At 40.9% G+C, this 17866-nt stretch overlaps 1 protein-coding gene across 1 annotated transcript in view; it reads right to left on the reverse strand.

Moving 5' to 3' along the window:
- Positions 1–17866, reverse strand: part of CNTN1 (contactin 1) — a 448663-nt gene that overhangs the window by 42078 nt on the left and 388719 nt on the right. The window contains exons 21-23 of the mRNA XM_048836059.2: positions 12366–12552; positions 9027–9139; positions 7697–7853 (exon numbers count right to left, since the gene is read on the reverse strand). Coding sequence (XP_048692016.2) covers positions 7697–7853; positions 9027–9139; positions 12366–12552 — 457 coding nt within the window. The remainder of the gene's footprint in view (positions 1–7696; positions 7854–9026; positions 9140–12365; positions 12553–17866) is intronic.

Consider the following 17866-nt stretch of genomic DNA (forward strand, 5'->3'; position numbering starts at 1 on the left):
ATCCTCAACTAAATCTCTCTCCCCTAACACTAAAATAGGCATAAGTGAGACTTAAGTGTGCTGTGGCTTGCTGGACCTCTGCACAGTAGTTAATTTAATTTCACTCTTGAAGTCTACATTCCACATCTAAAAATAGAACCCTCAAAGTCACTCACAGATACCCCCTTACTGTTAATATTTGTTTTTCTCCCTATTTCCTATAAGCTAAAAACACCTCCCTCGTATAATATGTTAGCATAGCGACTGGACCCTATGCCTGCAGCTCTTTACAAGGCACCTTTCAGCATTCTCAGTGCAGCTTATTTTTTAATGTATCAATCATTTCCCCATAAACTTGTAAAGGAGCTCTGACAAAGAATTCCTTAAACCAAGTAAAAACCCAATTCTTGTAACTACTTCACTGAGCTACTTTGCATTCCTTGATGTATATATTAAAGCACTAATATTTTCTCAAACATTCTCAAGTAACTGCCTTCACAAATTCATTCTAAATGTAAAGTCTCCTTTCCTCCCATAGCCAAATAAGAAAATGCAAATAAACATTGAAAACAGATAAAAAATAACCCTTCAAAACCCATAATGTCCACAGCGTCATATCCTTCAAAATCCTTATTTCCTGTCCCCCTCTCTCAGAGCTCAAGTGTTTCTCAATAACTGTAAACTGAAGTCTCTTCAACACCGGTAGCTCGATTCACAAGAAGACTCTTAGGCATGGTGACACTGAACAACATCAGGTCTAATTTTTAGATGCTTCAAAAATCATTGGGATTCACAAAGCCTAAATTAGGTGCCTAGGTTCTCTATACAAAGAATGGGGAGAGATAGGAGCATAGACAAATCTTCAATCATAGCATGTGCATGGAGTGTTTTCTCCTTGAATTCTACAATCATGAGATGCTTCAGTCAGCTATCTGACTGTCTGACATAGGCCTGGTCTTCAGAGGCAAAACAGATGGGTTTTTTACAAGTGTTAGCTAACTGTAATCCTACTGTAGGCAAGGCAAATTGTAGTTTTAATACATAGCTCCCAGCTAGAGTTTACCTCAATTGGCTAATATATATTAAAACTACAACTTGTCTATACTAAGATTTTAACACCTGCTAGTTGACATGGTACCTAATGTGTTACAAATGTAATATTTTTTTCCTATTGCAGACACTGCCACAAGAGTCCATTACCAATCCAGAGTTTAAGGCACTCAGTGTGCCACATCAAGGTTAGTTAGGAAAAAAAAGAAACAGAGGGAGGAAGGCAGGTCCTAAAGCAACAACTTTGGTGATAAATTTTACTTCCTGTTACAAACATATTGCAAATAATTGAGCTTCTCTTTACTAGAAAATTAATTCATATTAGAAAATGGCCTCAAGGAATCATGTTAAATAAAAGACGATTTAAACATGACTTGGCAGTCAGTATAGATGGGAACAAATAACATTTAACATTGTGTCACCTGGTTGTGGTTACATTTTTTGGTTCCCATAAGACTTACCTACTACCAGCTGACAAGATGATAATGTTAAAATTTTAAAAATTACTATAAGAAAAGGCCGTCTACTAATAATTATCTATTATTAACTAATGTCAGAAAATAATGGTTAGGAATCAGTTAGGAATTCACAAGCATTTTTGCAGGGGTCCTTTGGTTTGTTGTGGGTGCACTTTGGTTTGATTGGATCGAGGCCTCACTTTGGCTGATCTGGTGCTATTTGTAACTTCATTATACAAATTGTCATCAATTAAAAAAAATCTGCATTCAAGTAGCGCATAATACTGGAGTCCAACTGCATCTTTCAGACTTAATACTAGAATTTTGTCCTAAATGATCTCTCTGTGAAACTTTTACAACCAGAAATAGCTGGATTGCTAAAAGAAAGCTCTTGATAGTAGAGTTTTCTGTACTTTCCTAAAATACAGACATTATTTCATCATTTCTGATTTTTGGAATTTTTATATTTGCCTGTCCTATATCTATTCTCTGTCCTATACCAACTCTACAATTATTTTCTATTCTAACAGTATGCTATGATGAGTTCTCATCATGATCAATTCCTCTGCTTCAGAATCAAGTTTAAATTCAAGAGAAAACTTATTCTTGAACAGCATTGAGGATTTCTTTAAAATCCCCTTCTTCCTGTCGCTGTTCTTGTTTGTCCTCCTGGTTATCCTGCAAATCTACTTTTTCTGCTACTGAGATGGAAAAAGAGAAGGGTTTGGTAATAACCTTGAGGCTAATCCTGCAAGGGGGATTTCACTAGAATTCAGTCACTAATGGAATTGTCAGAATGGACCTCTTTTTTCTGCTCCCAATGTTCCTCTGGCTCTGGCTGAGCATTATTTTCTTTCTTTTTTTATTTAAACACATGTCAAGGCATGTTCTGTTCAGCTCAAAAACAAGACTCCTACTTTTTCCAGCAAACTCTTCTTCAGATATTTCTGCATTGCATTTAGCTTCGAACAGACTATTCTTCTACATTCTCTTTCCAACTCCCCTATGTCCTTCCATTCAAGTAGTATGCAGATTACCTTAATCTTTGCTAAAAAGAACTACTGTGCCACACAGACTCATGGGACCTGTAGCCTGTCTGGCAGGTTCACAGGAAGTGTGAATGTAGAAAAGTTGTTTGAAGGAGGTAGACTGTGAGGAAGTGGCCACAGCTCAACATACGTGAGAGAGACTACTGTATTTCCAATAACTGTTAATGTGGTTTAATAAAGGAGTTACTAACCTTCTGTAGGCTGCTGTCTATCTCTACCTGTTTGTACTCATGTTACCATTTCAAAATCAGAGACCACAGTCACAAAAAGAAGTTACAGATAAGGTAGGTGATGTACAGAGAGACAACAATCTTTCAGAGTTACCCCTCAATAGCTACAGCACTATTAACCACTTGGTTTGGGACAATTTAGGGGTCTACTTATGCAAAAATTCATAGTTGCTAACTCTAGCCCTAAAATCACAATTACCAGCAATAACCAATGTGCTTACGGGGGAAATAAAAATAATGGTTTCAATGTGACTTTCTGAAAAAAAAAATCATGGAAAAAAAGATACAAGAGGAAGAAAACTTTAAAACTGAATTTTAAAAAAATGGCTCTCTCTGTAGATCTGGCCTAAAGCTTTCACCCAAAATATTTATGACATAACTGTTCACTTATGCAGTGGCATGCGATTCCCAGCTGAACTTTCACTGCAGATAATTGATCTATCAGTCATATTACACCATACTTCAAAACTGAATGTAATTTTAATTGTACTGTACAATAGGATACCACAGATGAGTTCAGAAGGAGACAGACCAACACTTTGGTTTAGAAGTCTGAACACATGACTGGGAGAACCATGATGACTTTCTGAATTCTAATCCTTATTCTAATTGCTTTTGTGGTCTTAAAGAGTCTCTTAATCTCTCTACCTCAGTTTCCCCCTTTGTGAAATGGAGTCAATAATACTACCTCACAGGGTGTTATGGGTATTCGTTAATTAATTTGTATTGAGCTCTGTTATTAACTTTTTCTACATAGCAAGGTTTTTTTAATCTAGAAATGAACAACAAAATAAACACTGTCATGAATAATGTAAAAGAACGCTGACTAGACCATAGTAGAATGTGGTATTATTACCACATGTTTTCCTCGTCCTTCCTGTTACTGAATTTGAATACAAGAGAAAATATAAGACATTGAAATTCAAAAGCAGCATGTCTGTTTGAGAACATGCTTGTTCCATAACTGAATGTGGTGTAATGTGTGTGTAAATGTGACACAATCAAACCTTAATTCTCTTATTAAATGGGACTAGCACTGGATGTATCAAAAATTTACACAGCAGTGGTACTTAGTGTATCTGTAATGCACCAGAAATAAAACCAAATGACAAGAGAATGTTTAGCGAATCTGACAGTCTGTTTCAGAAGCATTAACACAGCGAAGTATGAGGTTATTCTGTACATTCTCCTAGTTTGTTGTGAAACGTGAGACCAAGGGCGAAATGCAATAGTGAGAAGTATAGTTCTTTAGTATGACTGCACTTTTGAAATCATGTTATTGGTTTTATAGAACATTTTTTGCTACATTTCTGTAACTAATGATTAATGAGTTCCAAATTCTGTTATAATGGACAGTCACACAGTCCAAGTCTTCATCGGATTTTATATTGGCCATATAACAGTTGCCTTACAGGATCTAGCTGTTTTCTCCACCTAATCTTTTTAATACCACAACCATAGATGTGGCAGACCGTGACAGTTCTATCGGTAGCACTCTGCTTAGTTAGGTTGCTGCAGCACAGCGAAGGCTGGAGGCTTAACTGGAGCCAATTAACCTATTTCTAGAGGGGATTACTGAGACTTGGTGGGAACTGTTGGGATACTGAAGTAATTGGCACAGTCACTGGGAGGATATATCCTTTGGAGGAACAGGGAGCAGGGGAAGCACAGATGGTGAGCTCCGTGGAGGACAGAAGCTGTGTGAAAGCCTCCTCTTGCGGTATACCTGTGCTACGCCCTGTCCTGTTTGGAAACAGAGGACTAAAGGTTCACGTGGTGGGAAAGAAACAAACTGTGTGTTTTTGTGACTGAGGGTATGTTTACACTGCAATAAAAGACCCGCGGCACAGCCACCTCTGCCCCAGGTCAGCAGACTCTGGCTTGTGGGGCTTTTCAATAAATATTACTATTCCTATTAAGTAGCATAAAAAGAAATTCCGAATTAAAAGATAAAATAAAATTTAAATGTTGAATGAGTTACTGAGGCTGCAAAAAAACCCTCATGTATTTTGCTTTGAAAAATATGAATACTTACAAGTAAACATTTTGCAGAATTTCAAAGTATGCCTCTGGCAATGAAAAAACCGATATATATTTAAGTGGGGGAAAGCAGAAACGCTATGATTTTGCTCTCTGTACGCATACAGTATGTAAATTATTCTGTGTTCACTTAGGCATTTAGAATGAGATTTAGGAAAGTACTGTAAGAAAGTGAAGATACCGTGAAGTACGAAGAATGAAGTCATTTAAAAGTCTATGGCTGGATTCTTCTGTAACGTATTCTGGCATAAATTAGGTGTAACTTCACTGAAACCAATTTAATTACAGTAGCGTAAGTGGGAGGATAACCAGGCGCAATATGGTTTTGATTTGTATTCATTGCAGCATTTCAGACTAACGCTGGGATTACATTAATATCTGCATTCTGACAACATACTGTAATCAGCAAAGCATTTTAGAGACTAAAAAGAAAAAAGCCAACCTTTAGTGTATTTTAAAAAAATTAGATCAGCCTGCTATTAGCTGAAGAAACTGACTCCTACGGTTAAACAAGCAGTTCCAGTCTTCAGTTGGTTGTGGTATCTCAATATAGAGTTTAAAACTGTGTAGTTCATGAATTCACTGTAATGTGGTAAAAAAAAAATCACTAAACACCAGACATTGGTTAACAAAAGACAGTAGGCCTATATTTTACTCTGATTATGGTAAATGTTCTGAAATGCAGTTCAATAAATATGCAGCTGATTATTTTATGTCAAGTTCTTCAATATCAGATTACTCAGTGTAAAGGAATGTGTGTTTTTATATAAATTGATAAACTTCCTTTATACTAAAGCTAAAACAGTACATCTTTCAAACTGGAATCTGCTTATTTATAAGAGCAAATTCTCCTCCTGAATATTCACCTCCCTCTTAAATTTATGACTGAGCTTTTTTTCTTTAGGTCCGTGAGAAGAAGGAGGAGAGTTAAAAAAGAGAGTATGAAAAGAGGAGAGAGAGAAAATGAGGAGGAAGAGGGGTGGAATAGAAAGAATCTGTATTTCCACATTTTTATATATATGTATATTTGGCTTCCAAACACAACATTTGCAAGTCAAAATCTTTTGTTGTGCTTTTAATAACTAAATTAACTGCCGAAATAAGTGTGCTATAACTTACCTTTGTTTACTCCCATTGCACTTTAGCAAAGCAGCTATTCTCAGTAGCCCGATGGACTCTGTTAAGACGTCATTCTTCCAACAGAACAACATTTTTGTTTACAATGGTATTGCTTATTATGTACATCTGATGGTTTCAGAGTTAGAAGCTCCACTGTGGTACACAGACTGGGCATGCATTATTCCCAGCACTATGTTTCTGAGAGGGCTACCAGGAAGGGAAGAGCTGATAGGGAGCATGCTACCACCCTGTCACACAGCCACCAGTAACCTCCCTGCTAAAAGTCTACCAGGTTGTGGATACGGAACCAGCAGTGCACTCTGAAAAGGCAGGGTCTGAGCCATGGATCTGCAAGCAATGCTGGCCCTGTGGTCCATATACCGGAATAGCAACGGAGAGTGCCCAGCCTCCTGCCTTTTTTTCAGTCTCCCCCACTGCCATGAGCATGGTCCAGTCACAGTCACGTTGCCATTTTCTCTCTCGGCATAGTTCCGCCCTATCTGACTAGGACAGGGCAGGCATAGTAGAGCAAACTGAATTGCTTGGGAAGACAGGCCCATTCAAAGAAAATGTGTTTTAATATAGCCAATTAGAAAGTCATACATCTAGGAACAAGGAATACAGGCCATACCTACACAATGGGGCATGTATCCTGGAAAGCATTTAGGGGACAGAGCACAACTCTAAATAGGATTTAGGGGTCACACTGGACAAGCAGCTGAACATTTGCTCCCAGACAAAAGGGACTAATGAGATCCTTCAATGTATAAGCAGGGGTGTAGTGAGTAAGAGTAGGGAGGTAATTTAGCTCAATACCACTCTGGTGAAACTCATTCTGGACTACTTTATACAGTTATGGTGTCCACATATTAATAAGGATGTTGAAAAACTGGAGAGGGTGCAGAAAAGAGACAGGAAAATGATTCTAGGGCTGAAGAAAATGCCTTACCGGAGAGAATTAGAGAGCTCAATCTGTTCAGTTTATCAAAAAAAACTGACTTGATTACAGTGTACAAATAACTTAATGGGAAGAAAATACTGGGTACTAAAAGGTTCTTTAATGTAGGGGAGAAAGACATAACAAGAACCAATGACTGGAAGCTGAAGCAAGACAAATTCCAATTAGACACACAATTTAAACACTGATTAAACAATGGCACAAACTACCACAGGAAGCAGTGGGTGCTCCATCTCTTAATGTCTTCAGATGAAGACTGAATGCTTTTCTGGGAGATACGCTTTAGTTAAACACAAGTTGTTGGGCTCAGTTATAGGAGTAATTGGGTGAAATTTAATGACCTGTGATATACAGGTCAGACAAGATGATCTAATGGTCCCTTCTCACCTTAATCTGTAAAACTCTACGAAGACTCCCTAGCACTCCCTTTTTGGATGGCCTTTATAATGCTGTTGCTGAAAAGTAATACCAATGGCTACACAGGTTGTGTGCCAAGGGGTAGGCATAAAGCTCACAGTTGTCACCATTCTCCAACTTAAGTTTAAAAAAAAATAACCAAGAATCAAATTTAAGCATCTGGACCTTAAGATGGCATCACCAGCATCCAATTCCATGACATTTATGCTTATTCTGAAATAGCATTTTGCATACTACATACTATGGTAATTGGTACCCCAGATATACAAAGATTGGAGAGACAGAAAGACACAGAGAGATAAAGAGAGAGAGTTTTTTTTGTCAGGAATGGCGCGCATTTGCTGGTCTATGAATTTATCTAGCCATATATTCCCAATAAGAAAAAAAAATGCCTACCTGAAATTTTTATTTGAGCTACTTCTCCATCTCCTCCTTCACTGTGTGCTCGAACTTCAACAACATATTCACCATCTCTGGGGACTGGCAGGTCTATTGAATGTGTGCCAGTTGAATACAATGTGCCCTCATGTTGGCCATCTGGTCTATACAGCACCTTGTAAAGCCATAAACAAGTACAGTTATTGAAATGTCATGTTACAGCTGATACCATAATTACATCCTTCCAGTTTTGATTAACAAGTTTAGGGTGCTAATTTTATGTGTACATTCTTAATTTTAAATCAAAACTAAATAACTTTAGTTTGCTTTGCAGCTTGCTATCATTTAAAGGAGCTTGGAGAGAGCAGATATTTCCTCTTTTATTTCTAACAAATGGCAAAACAATACCATCTCCTTGTCAGATAAATTTTCCATATGGGTTCAAGTTAAGAATGATTGAGAATAATACTTTAAAGCTCAGCAAACAAAACAAAAACATACCATACAACTTACCATATACTAGAGCATAAATGATTTAACAATGTCCTCAGATGGTAGCACAATTATTCTTTTTTATTAATATGTTTCACAGCTGAAAATTATTATAAATGTGAAGTTAGCATGTGACTTATGAGACATATGGAAAAGATATCTGCTCATTTTCAATGATTCACAGGAAGTAACTCAATTCATCAAACAAAAATTTTTGTAGCACTGTAGCTATATTACTGCCAAGTAAACAACAACACTAAATAGGAACCCATTTTTAATGGTTTCAGCATATTGATAGCTATAACTGACCATCTTCCTATAATGTATAGATATGCTTGCACTGTAGTTGCATGTACCATGATGTGCTGTCCCTTTAAGGACAGCTCTAGATATACTGGTTCTGTTAGTGTCTTTGATTTATAAGTACAGGTATTCTGGAGGTTGTAATTCTCAGAGGGAGGATGGGAACAGTAGGCTGGAAGTAATTCATGCTGGGAAAGGGGGAAAAATATAGAAGAGCATAATTTGTTGAATGTATGCTGTGGGAGACATGTCATTGTGGGAGCAATCAGTTCTGTTGTATGTCTAAAGTGGTGATTCTCAGCCTTTTCCATACTTTGATCTATGTTTTAACATAAAATTTTAGGCTCCCTCCCATCTTAGCATAAAAGAGAAGGGTGTCCATGACCCTCCTCCAAAACGATTGGGGGACAGGGGAGTTGTGACCTCTAGACTGTGAACCCGTGGTCTAAACTAAGGATGCAAGCACATTAGAGGCAAAGTAGCTAGCAATATTGACAATAAGATATACTGCGTGCAGGATATGAAAGATAGAAACTATTTTTATAGATCATACTTTGTATCCTTGAACAGCAGATTCATTTGACATTGGCGTGACATGATCCCAGGTGATGATGTATCTTGAACCAGACCTGACTGTACTGATAATTCTTGGACGTTGGCTTGGAGCTGAAAAATAAACATAAAATGTTGTGTGCAGAAACAATGACACTTCACAAACGTTCATTTACATTTGAATGATCCTTCTAAAAAGAAAGATTATGGCTGGCCTTTCTGTGAATGTGGGACAGTCTCTCTCCTGGAATGCAGTTCTATGGCTCCAGCTATGCATTTTTGCATGGCTTGTGCAATGGGCTCCCTGTGGGTTTGGCATTTGTGTTTGCCAGAACGGATGGGGCCAATTTCTATCCCTTTGTGTGGAAATGGGCTTGTGTTTCCTTGCAGTCATCTATGTCCAGAACCTCCCAGGATTTAGCTTAATTATACTTATTCACTGAATTTAAAGCTTTAAACAATTATATAAAAGCATTTCTATCGCACTTATCTGTGTGGTAATCAGAGTGCCTTCCTGCACAAAGTGTAATTATAGTTAGAATAGTAGCCATGTAAAATGGAATCTTCTTATCCAAACATATGCTCCCTGCAGGTCTGACTCAGATAGTATACTGCTTACCTTATTGACAAAGCACATGTTACTCTCATACATTTTTTAGGCCATCCAAGCACATTTTTAAACAAAGAAACACAGCCCTTAATTAAATATCACTCATAACTTCATTATTATTTAATTATGTTGCAGAAAGGATTTCAAAAGTGATTAGTGATTCTGGGTGCCCAAACTGAGTCACCTTGAAGAGGCCTGATTTTCAAAGGGTGGGTGCTTAGCACATTCTGAAAATCAGTCCCCTTTTAAGGTGTTTCCAGCTAGGGAGCCAAACACTGAAGCGCCACAAGTTCTGTGAAAATCTTTGCTTGAGGTTATAACCTATGGACCCAAGCCTACATTCCTCTTGGACCAGATCATGGCCTGTCCTGCATGGCTGTAGAGATGCCCCTTACTCCACTGTGCCAGATATCCACGTTGAAATGGCAGCGATGAGTGGAGAACAGCCTCTTCAGAGCCACACCTCCACAACTACTTGCTGCCCCATACCGGGGGCTTGTGTTAGTGCCACAATTTAGCCCCCTGGGAAAACTGTGTGTCTATGTGTCTGTAGCGGGGTGGTCACCCGCTCCTGCCCTGAAGGGCTTGAAATCAGCCCTGGGAGGGGGCTAAGGCTGCGAGAGGACTGCTGCTAGGGAAAGAGCAAGCCTTGACTGATTGGGGAAACAGCCACAGCTGCAGCCACACCTCAATCAAGGCCCAGCTGGCCTTTATAAGAGGGCAGTGGGCCAGGAGGAGACAGTCTCTCTTTAGATCAGGGGTTGGCAACCTGTGGCACGCATGCCAAAGACGGCACGCGACCCCGGCAGACAGCAGCGTGCCATTAAAAATCCTGCCCGGCCCAGCCTGCTCGTCTCTGCCCACCGCTCTCCCCTTGCAGGACAGGCAAGCTTCCCCTTCCCCCCCGCCTCTTCCCACAGCTTGCTGGGTTCCTGCCCCTCCTTCTCTCCCTCCCTGCGGCCGATCAGCTGACAGCCCTTGCTACAGTGGGGGAGAGGGAAAAGTGGAGCCGCAGCACGCTCTCTGCTCTGGGGAGAAGGGGGGTGGAATCAGGGCATATCCCCTCCAGCCCCCTGCCATGAGCCACTCAGGGCAGGGGGCTGGGAGCACCCCCAGACCCCAGCCCACACCCCCAGCCCTCTGCCCTGACCCCTGCACCCCCACACACACTCCCCAGCCCTCACCCCTGCACCCCCCCACACACTCCCGAGCCCTCACCCCTGAACCCCCCACATCCCCCTTCTAAAAAATGTTAAAATGTATTATTGGCATGCGAAACCTTAAATTAAAGTGAATAAATGAAGACTCAGCACACCACTTCTGAAAGTTTGCCGACTCCTGCTCTGGATGTTGAGAGGGAGGGGCCTGACTGCTGGGAGCTAAGCAGGGTACCTAAAATGGAGCAGGGCTGGGGAAAGCCCAGAGGAGCTCCGGCCTGGGAAACCCCCACGCTGCAGGCCTTGTGGAAGGCCTAGGAAAAGGGTACTGGGGTTGGAGAAGGCAGCCCAAGGGTAGGCAGAAGCAGCAGGTCCAGACCCTCCTTGCCAGTCATGAGTGGCAATTATATTGCAGTCCGCCCCAGGGAGCGGGGGATAGATGGTGACTGGCAGTAGCCAAAGATTGAGGCGAGGTGGGGATAGAGGATGGAGGTTCCCCAGGGCAGGGGGGAGAGGAGACCCAGATCTGTGGGGGTACTGCCAGGGGAGAGCACCCTGGCCTGAAAGGGGCACCGGGGTCCGGGAGGGACTTGGGGTCCAGTGGCAATTGGGACACCAGCCTGCAGAGGGCACTCCGGAGGCTGGAAACGCTAATTCCCTGGACGACCAGCAGGAGGTGCCACAGGGGTGAGTCCCCCCCCACTACAGTGTCTCAGAGTCACAGTCTCGGTGCTCTGGAACCACTCTGAATGAAGTCAGGCAGGACTCTGATGCAGCGTGTCTCCTCTCAGGGCACGCTGTCCCCAGGGCAAGAAGCCTGCTCAGCTTCGGTGCTCTCCTGGGTCTGACCTCAGAGTCCAGCACCCCTGTTCACACCATGAACTTCCTGCAGCAAGTCCACCTGGAAGGGACACTTGGGGTAGCCTTACATGCCTCCAAAGGGCCCTGCACCCAACTTCACAGTTGGCAGTGACTCTCAGCCAGCATTGTAAAACAGAAGGGTTCATTAGTTGACAGGAACACAGTGTAGAACAGACCTTGTTAGCACAGAAATCAGGAGCTTTCAGCAAAGTCCATTTTGGTGGGAGGGGAACCCAGAGCTCCAAGGCCCTGACCCTCCCCCCTGAGACTCCAGCCCAGAGACTGTCCAGCTTCCAGCAGCCCAGTCTAAAACACGCCTGTTGCCCTTCCTCTGTCCTTTGGTTCTTTCCCAGGCAAGCAGGTCACCTGGTCTGCACCAATACCTCTGGCTCATTCTTGCAGAGGAGGGTGCCCTGCCATCAGCTGCTAGGCTACAGTGTGTCAGTCATTCTCTGCACCCAGTCAGGAGTCACATATGCCTTCTAGGGGTCTCTGCAATGATCACACACCCTTATCCCACCACTAGCACTTGAGTAATACATAGGGGAAACTGAGACACGCACATAGTATTCAGAGAAAACATTAAGAACATTCGCACTTTGTCACAATATGGTGTTAGACCCAGTAATTATAGAATTAGTATATGCAAAGTACAAACTAATAGTAACTAAGTACAGAACTTTAGAAATAAATCCAAAGCGCCTTTACTTACGTGCTTTTCTTGTTACGATATCAACAACACCACTGGGTGGTCCATACCCTGCGCTATTGAAGGCACAGACATCTACGTGGTACCGGGTGCTAGGTTTCAAATTTTCCAGTTTGGTTGAGTAGTCCTGATTGCTCACTAGCACCCGCTGTGCAGCTGCTTCTTTATCATGAACAGTCCAGTAACGAATCTGTACACAGTTGGATTGAGTGATAATTTGGTGTAATTAATTATACTGAAATCTTACAGAAACTGTAGATTGGAGCACAGAATAATTTTAAAACAATAAAGTCTGTTTCTGGCTAATTGCTGCTCCTTATATTAATCCAAGCGATAGGATCCTATCAAGAAACAGAAAACACTTCAGATTTGATGTGGAAACTTTTGCACTAATGAACCTGATTTGTACACAATTAAGCCAATGGGAATTTTGTGATAGACTTAATTGGGTGCAGGATTGGGCCTTATTAGAACAGGGCTTTCTTGCCGTTGCTCTTTTATACTCGAAAATTTTACGTTCAACTGTAATGTCATTTTCTAGGTCACAATGTACTCTCTAATGCAAAGATACCTTTGACTAAGTTGTACAGGACACTCCACTTCCTACTTCATGGCATTCTAGTTAATACAATCCCTACAAAAGCAACTAATTCATATGTTTCTTCTGCTCTCATTCCCTACATACAGTATGCCCTATCCAGCCCAAGCTGGACAGACCCCTCTTTCTTTATAAAAGATGCTGCTCAAAACACTTTTACTAAAATTTATTATCCACTATAATTTTTATCACATTCAGCCAGTATTTTTGTTTCCATGATTTAAAGGTTATAATGAGCAACTGACAAAGCAGTTTGACAGCACAATAACAAGGTATAACAAACAAAAGGGATCTACAACACCCAACCTGATATCCATTTCCTGCTCATTCCTCTGGGAACTGTGTTTAATAGACTGAACATGCATTGAACTTAGACATCAAAGCACTATCACATACTTAATAAACTGACTTGTTATCAGAACTTACCTGCTCTTGTCTTTTAGGAGGTGTTTTAGCTAAGTAATGAAGCTTAATGGTTAGACTAAAGAAGAAGTGTGAAATGTTTTGTGTGTTTTTAAACTTAATATTTAACAGTGACTTTTCTATAGTATTTAATGTTTTATGAGTGTTTATAAATTGCTATAATTCCCTCTCTTTAAATATATTGTGCATTATTATCTTTTATTTCACCCTCCCCGTCCCAATACCATTAATCACTATTAAACCACATAAGACCATGGGGAAAACACTGAAAAGCACTCCACAACCTACATTGTATAGGTTCCCTATTTTCCTCTTCTCCTTCCCCTTAAAATTCTCCTCTGCCCTCTTTTTTTATATCCACTTAAATTACACATTTGAGAAATATATTCAGACCAGTCCATTAATGCCGATGTCAGGGGGCAACTCATGGCTTTAATACTGGGTCATCACCGGGTTGACAGACATTTTTATTAGAAAGTGAACAGGATTTATATCCTCTTCCACCCAATCTCTTTCCTCTCCTTTTTACCTGTAAACTCATTGAATGTGCAGTCTAAAACCAATGCACTCACGTCCTCTCCTTGAACTGTGTCTTGGATCCCTTCCAATATTTCCACTCTACTAAAACCATTCTCAGTAGAATTCGGACACATATGCAAACACTCACATCTTCCCAATTACTCTAATAGCCTCTTCATCTCAGGGCCTCTATTTCATCTTCATTCTCCTTGACCTACCAGCTTCTTTGATTCTGTCAATCATCCTCTCCTACTTAACACCCTATCCTCATTAAGCTTGCAAGATACTGCCTTCTCCTGGTTCTCCACCTACCTATGATGGTTTCTTTAGTGCCCCTTCAGTGGATGCTCCCCCTTTCATCCCCTATTCTTTGTATGCATTCCCTGAGGCTATTTGCGGGCAAAAACAAGTTTTGGTTCGCTATGTTATCAATAGTACTTTTAAAAAACATCCTACCGTGTTTTTGTCTCATACATATCCACACAAAATAGCCAGGACAACTCTATTAAAGATACATTATCTGTGATTTTCAAAAATGGATGCCTATGACTAGCCTCCTGAGTCCATAAGTAGGCAACTAAATAAGTTGACTTGATTTTCTAAAGTGCTGACCACCCAACAGCTCCCTCTGCACTTAGGAGGTCATTTATTTAAGCACCAAAACACATATTTAGGAAGGAAATATAAGGTACCCACTTATTACAAATCCTGGCCACTATGAAATGATTTTTGGTGATACTACATAGAGTCTGATTCACCACTGCCTTGTAGAATCATTCACAGGTGAGAGTAAAACATTATCAGTATCAACTGGTAGAACAGTTTGCACAGGTGTAAGCAACGATACAAGGCACAAGCTGTGGAGGATGAGGTCCATAGCATTTTGTTTTTGAAGTACTTTTAGTCTGTGCAATTTTGATCTGCTCCCACCTTCCTTGTTAATTATTTTAGAGGATACTACAACAGAACCCTTTTAAGCCTTCCTTTAAGAAATAGTTTAGTAATAACATTAACCTATTTCATCCTTTAGGTAAACCTTTCCTTGGAGGTTCTTCAGTCTAGCAGACAAAGGTATAACTAGATCCAATGGCTGGAAGTTGAAGCTAGACAAATTCAAATGACAAAAAAGAGGTGCACATTTTTAATAGTGAGGGTACTTAATCACTGGAACAACTTACCAAAGGTTGTGGTGCATTTTGCATTCCTGGAAATTTTTAAATCAAGATAGGAAGTTTTTCTAAATGCTGTGCTCTGGTTCAAACAGGAATTAATTCTGGGAAGTCTCATGGCCTATGTTATACAGGATGGCAGACCAGGTCACAATCATCCTTTCTGGCTTTATAATCTAGGAGGCCTCAAAGAGAACTGATATAGCATGTTCTGATAATATAAGCACCTCTATTTTGCTGTCAGGCTTAGTCTTTGTTCAATATCTTCATAAATGATCTGGAGGATGGTGTGGCTTGCACTCTCAGCAAATTTGCGGATGATACTAAACTGGGAGGAGTGGTAGATACGCTGGAGGGGAGGGATAGGATACAGAAGGACCTAGACAAATTGGAGGATTGGGCCAAAAGAAATCTGATGAGGTTCAATAAGAATAAGTGCAGGGTCCTGCACTTAGGACGGAAGAACCCAATGCACAGCTACAGACTAGGGACCGAATGGCTAGGCAGCAGTTCTGCGGAAAAGGACCTAGGGGTGACAGTGGACGAGAAGCTGGATATGAGTCAGCAGTGTGCCCTTGTTGCCAAGAAGGCCAATGGCATTTTGGGATGTATAAGTAGGGGCATAGCGAGCAGATCGAGGGACGTGATCGTTCCCCTCTATTCGACATTGGTGAGGCCTCATCTGGAGTACTGTGTCCAGTTTTGGGCCCCACACTTCAAGAAGGATGTGGATAAATTGGAGAGAGTCCAGCGAAGGGCAACAAAAATGATTAGGGGTCTGGAACACATGAGTTATGAGGAGACGCTGAGGGAGCTGGGATTGTTTAGCCTGCAGAAGAGAAGAATGAGGGGGGATTTGATAGCTGCTTTCAACTACCTGAAAGGGGGTTCCAAAGAGGATGGCTCCAGACTGTTCTCAATGGTAGCAGATGACAGAACGAGGAGTAATGGTCTCAAGTTGCAGTGGGGGAGGTTTAGATTGGATATTAGGAAAAACTTTTTCACTAAGAGGGTGGTGAAACACTGGAATGCGTTACCTAGGGAGGTGGTAGAATCTCCTTCCTTAGAGGTTTTTAAGGTCAGGCTTGACAAAGCCCTGGCTGGGATGATTTAACTGGGAATTGGTCCTGCTTCGAGCAGGGGGTTGGACTAGATGACCTTCTGGGGTCCCTTCCAACCCTGATATTCTATGATTCTATGATTCTTTTCAGCTGGCATTAGTTTTGTTTCCTAGATATTTCACTTTAAGGAGACTCCAAAAATGTGTTGGGAGAGGTTGCGTTGGCTTGTTTCTCCAGCTCCTACTGCAGCAACTCTCCCACTCACAAATAATGGTACAACTTGCTGTTTGACAAGGATTGATGTTTTTCTTAAGTGTTTAAGTTAAACCGTTTAATAAAGCTATAACTTTCTTCTACCCCCAGGTATGCACTGTATCTGAATGAGTGGTGAGACAGAAGAAGGGCTTCCCTTCTAATTCAAATGCATAGCGGGGCATTTTAGCAGCCAAAATAATTGAACTGAGGCTTTCCTAATTTAATTTACTCATCAAAGTGCATTGTCAATGCTTATATAAGTTTACCCGTCAATAGTAATAATACAAGCTGTCCATACTATGATCATTATAAACATACGATTACCATCGTGGCTCCACCAACTCTTTCACAATGTAGATATAATTGCACATGCATACGCTGACCAAATTGGCTCCCACTTTAAACATGGTTTACAGCATGCAAGCACATGTATTTTTCCAATTATAGAAATGTACATGCGGCAGAGTGTTTTGGAAATTTAGTCCAGTAGTAGCCACCACTTAGCATTTCTTGAAATATATTTAGGATGAAATACACACACAATGTTAATACATTCTTTTGGGAACTAAATCAGGACTTGGAGGAAATGTTGTGTCCTGCCATCTGGGAGATCTATGCGTGACATTTCTAGAACAGTTTCACTGACTGGGCCCAATGAGGCTCCCTGTTCTTTGGAGGCAAGAACTGAAGTCTATGAAAGGTTGGGGTTAGTGATGATGGTTGCTGGTCACATTTGCTGGATATTTGACAGAACAGCATTAGCTTAAGCTTAGGAAACGTCAGTTTTATGATTATCCTGTTTGAGAAGCATGTGTTGTGAACTGAGCAATGAAAAGGGGGGCTGAGAATTTGGGAGAAACTGGAAGCCTAACCCAACTCAGACCCAGGTCACTTCAGCACTCTACCTAGACAATGCCCAGAGCTCTTGGCGTAGGAATCCCTTGCAAAGGGCACCAAGATATTTGCATATTTCCATGCTTCTACAGAAAAAACAGAGATTTATGCGGTGCTTAAATACTGGAGAGCAAATGTTCATGTTTATGCTTTAAAATGACAAGACTGAATCACTGTCTTATTTTATTAAAATATGAACTAAAATTACTTCTATGTCAATCTTTTAAATATCCAGGCTTTTCCTTACTGAGGTATTATTACAATGCGGAGAAACAATATGCATCTCTCAGAGATTCTCTCTGGTATAGATAATTGCATATCTTTCTAAATAGTTACTTCGTCTCAGCATAGTATTTTTATTCCATAATACTGCAATGAAGTGTTGTATATGTGCCTCTGCCTTCTACTGGATAGAACCACAACTCCTCAACTGTGTGCCCTATGCTATTAACAGCTTGAGGTACTTCTCCTTTGGCCTAAGTGGTTGGGGCCTGTGCAATTGGAACAAGTGGATCTAAGCACTATCTCCATTTCTGCCATGAAGTTCCAAATGGGCCTGAGTCTGCAGCAAAGTGACGTCTGTGA

This window comes from Caretta caretta, chromosome 1, assembly GCF_965140235.1.
Source record: "Caretta caretta isolate rCarCar2 chromosome 1, rCarCar1.hap1, whole genome shotgun sequence".
Classification (NCBI taxonomy): Eukaryota; Metazoa; Chordata; order Testudines; family Cheloniidae; genus Caretta; species Caretta caretta.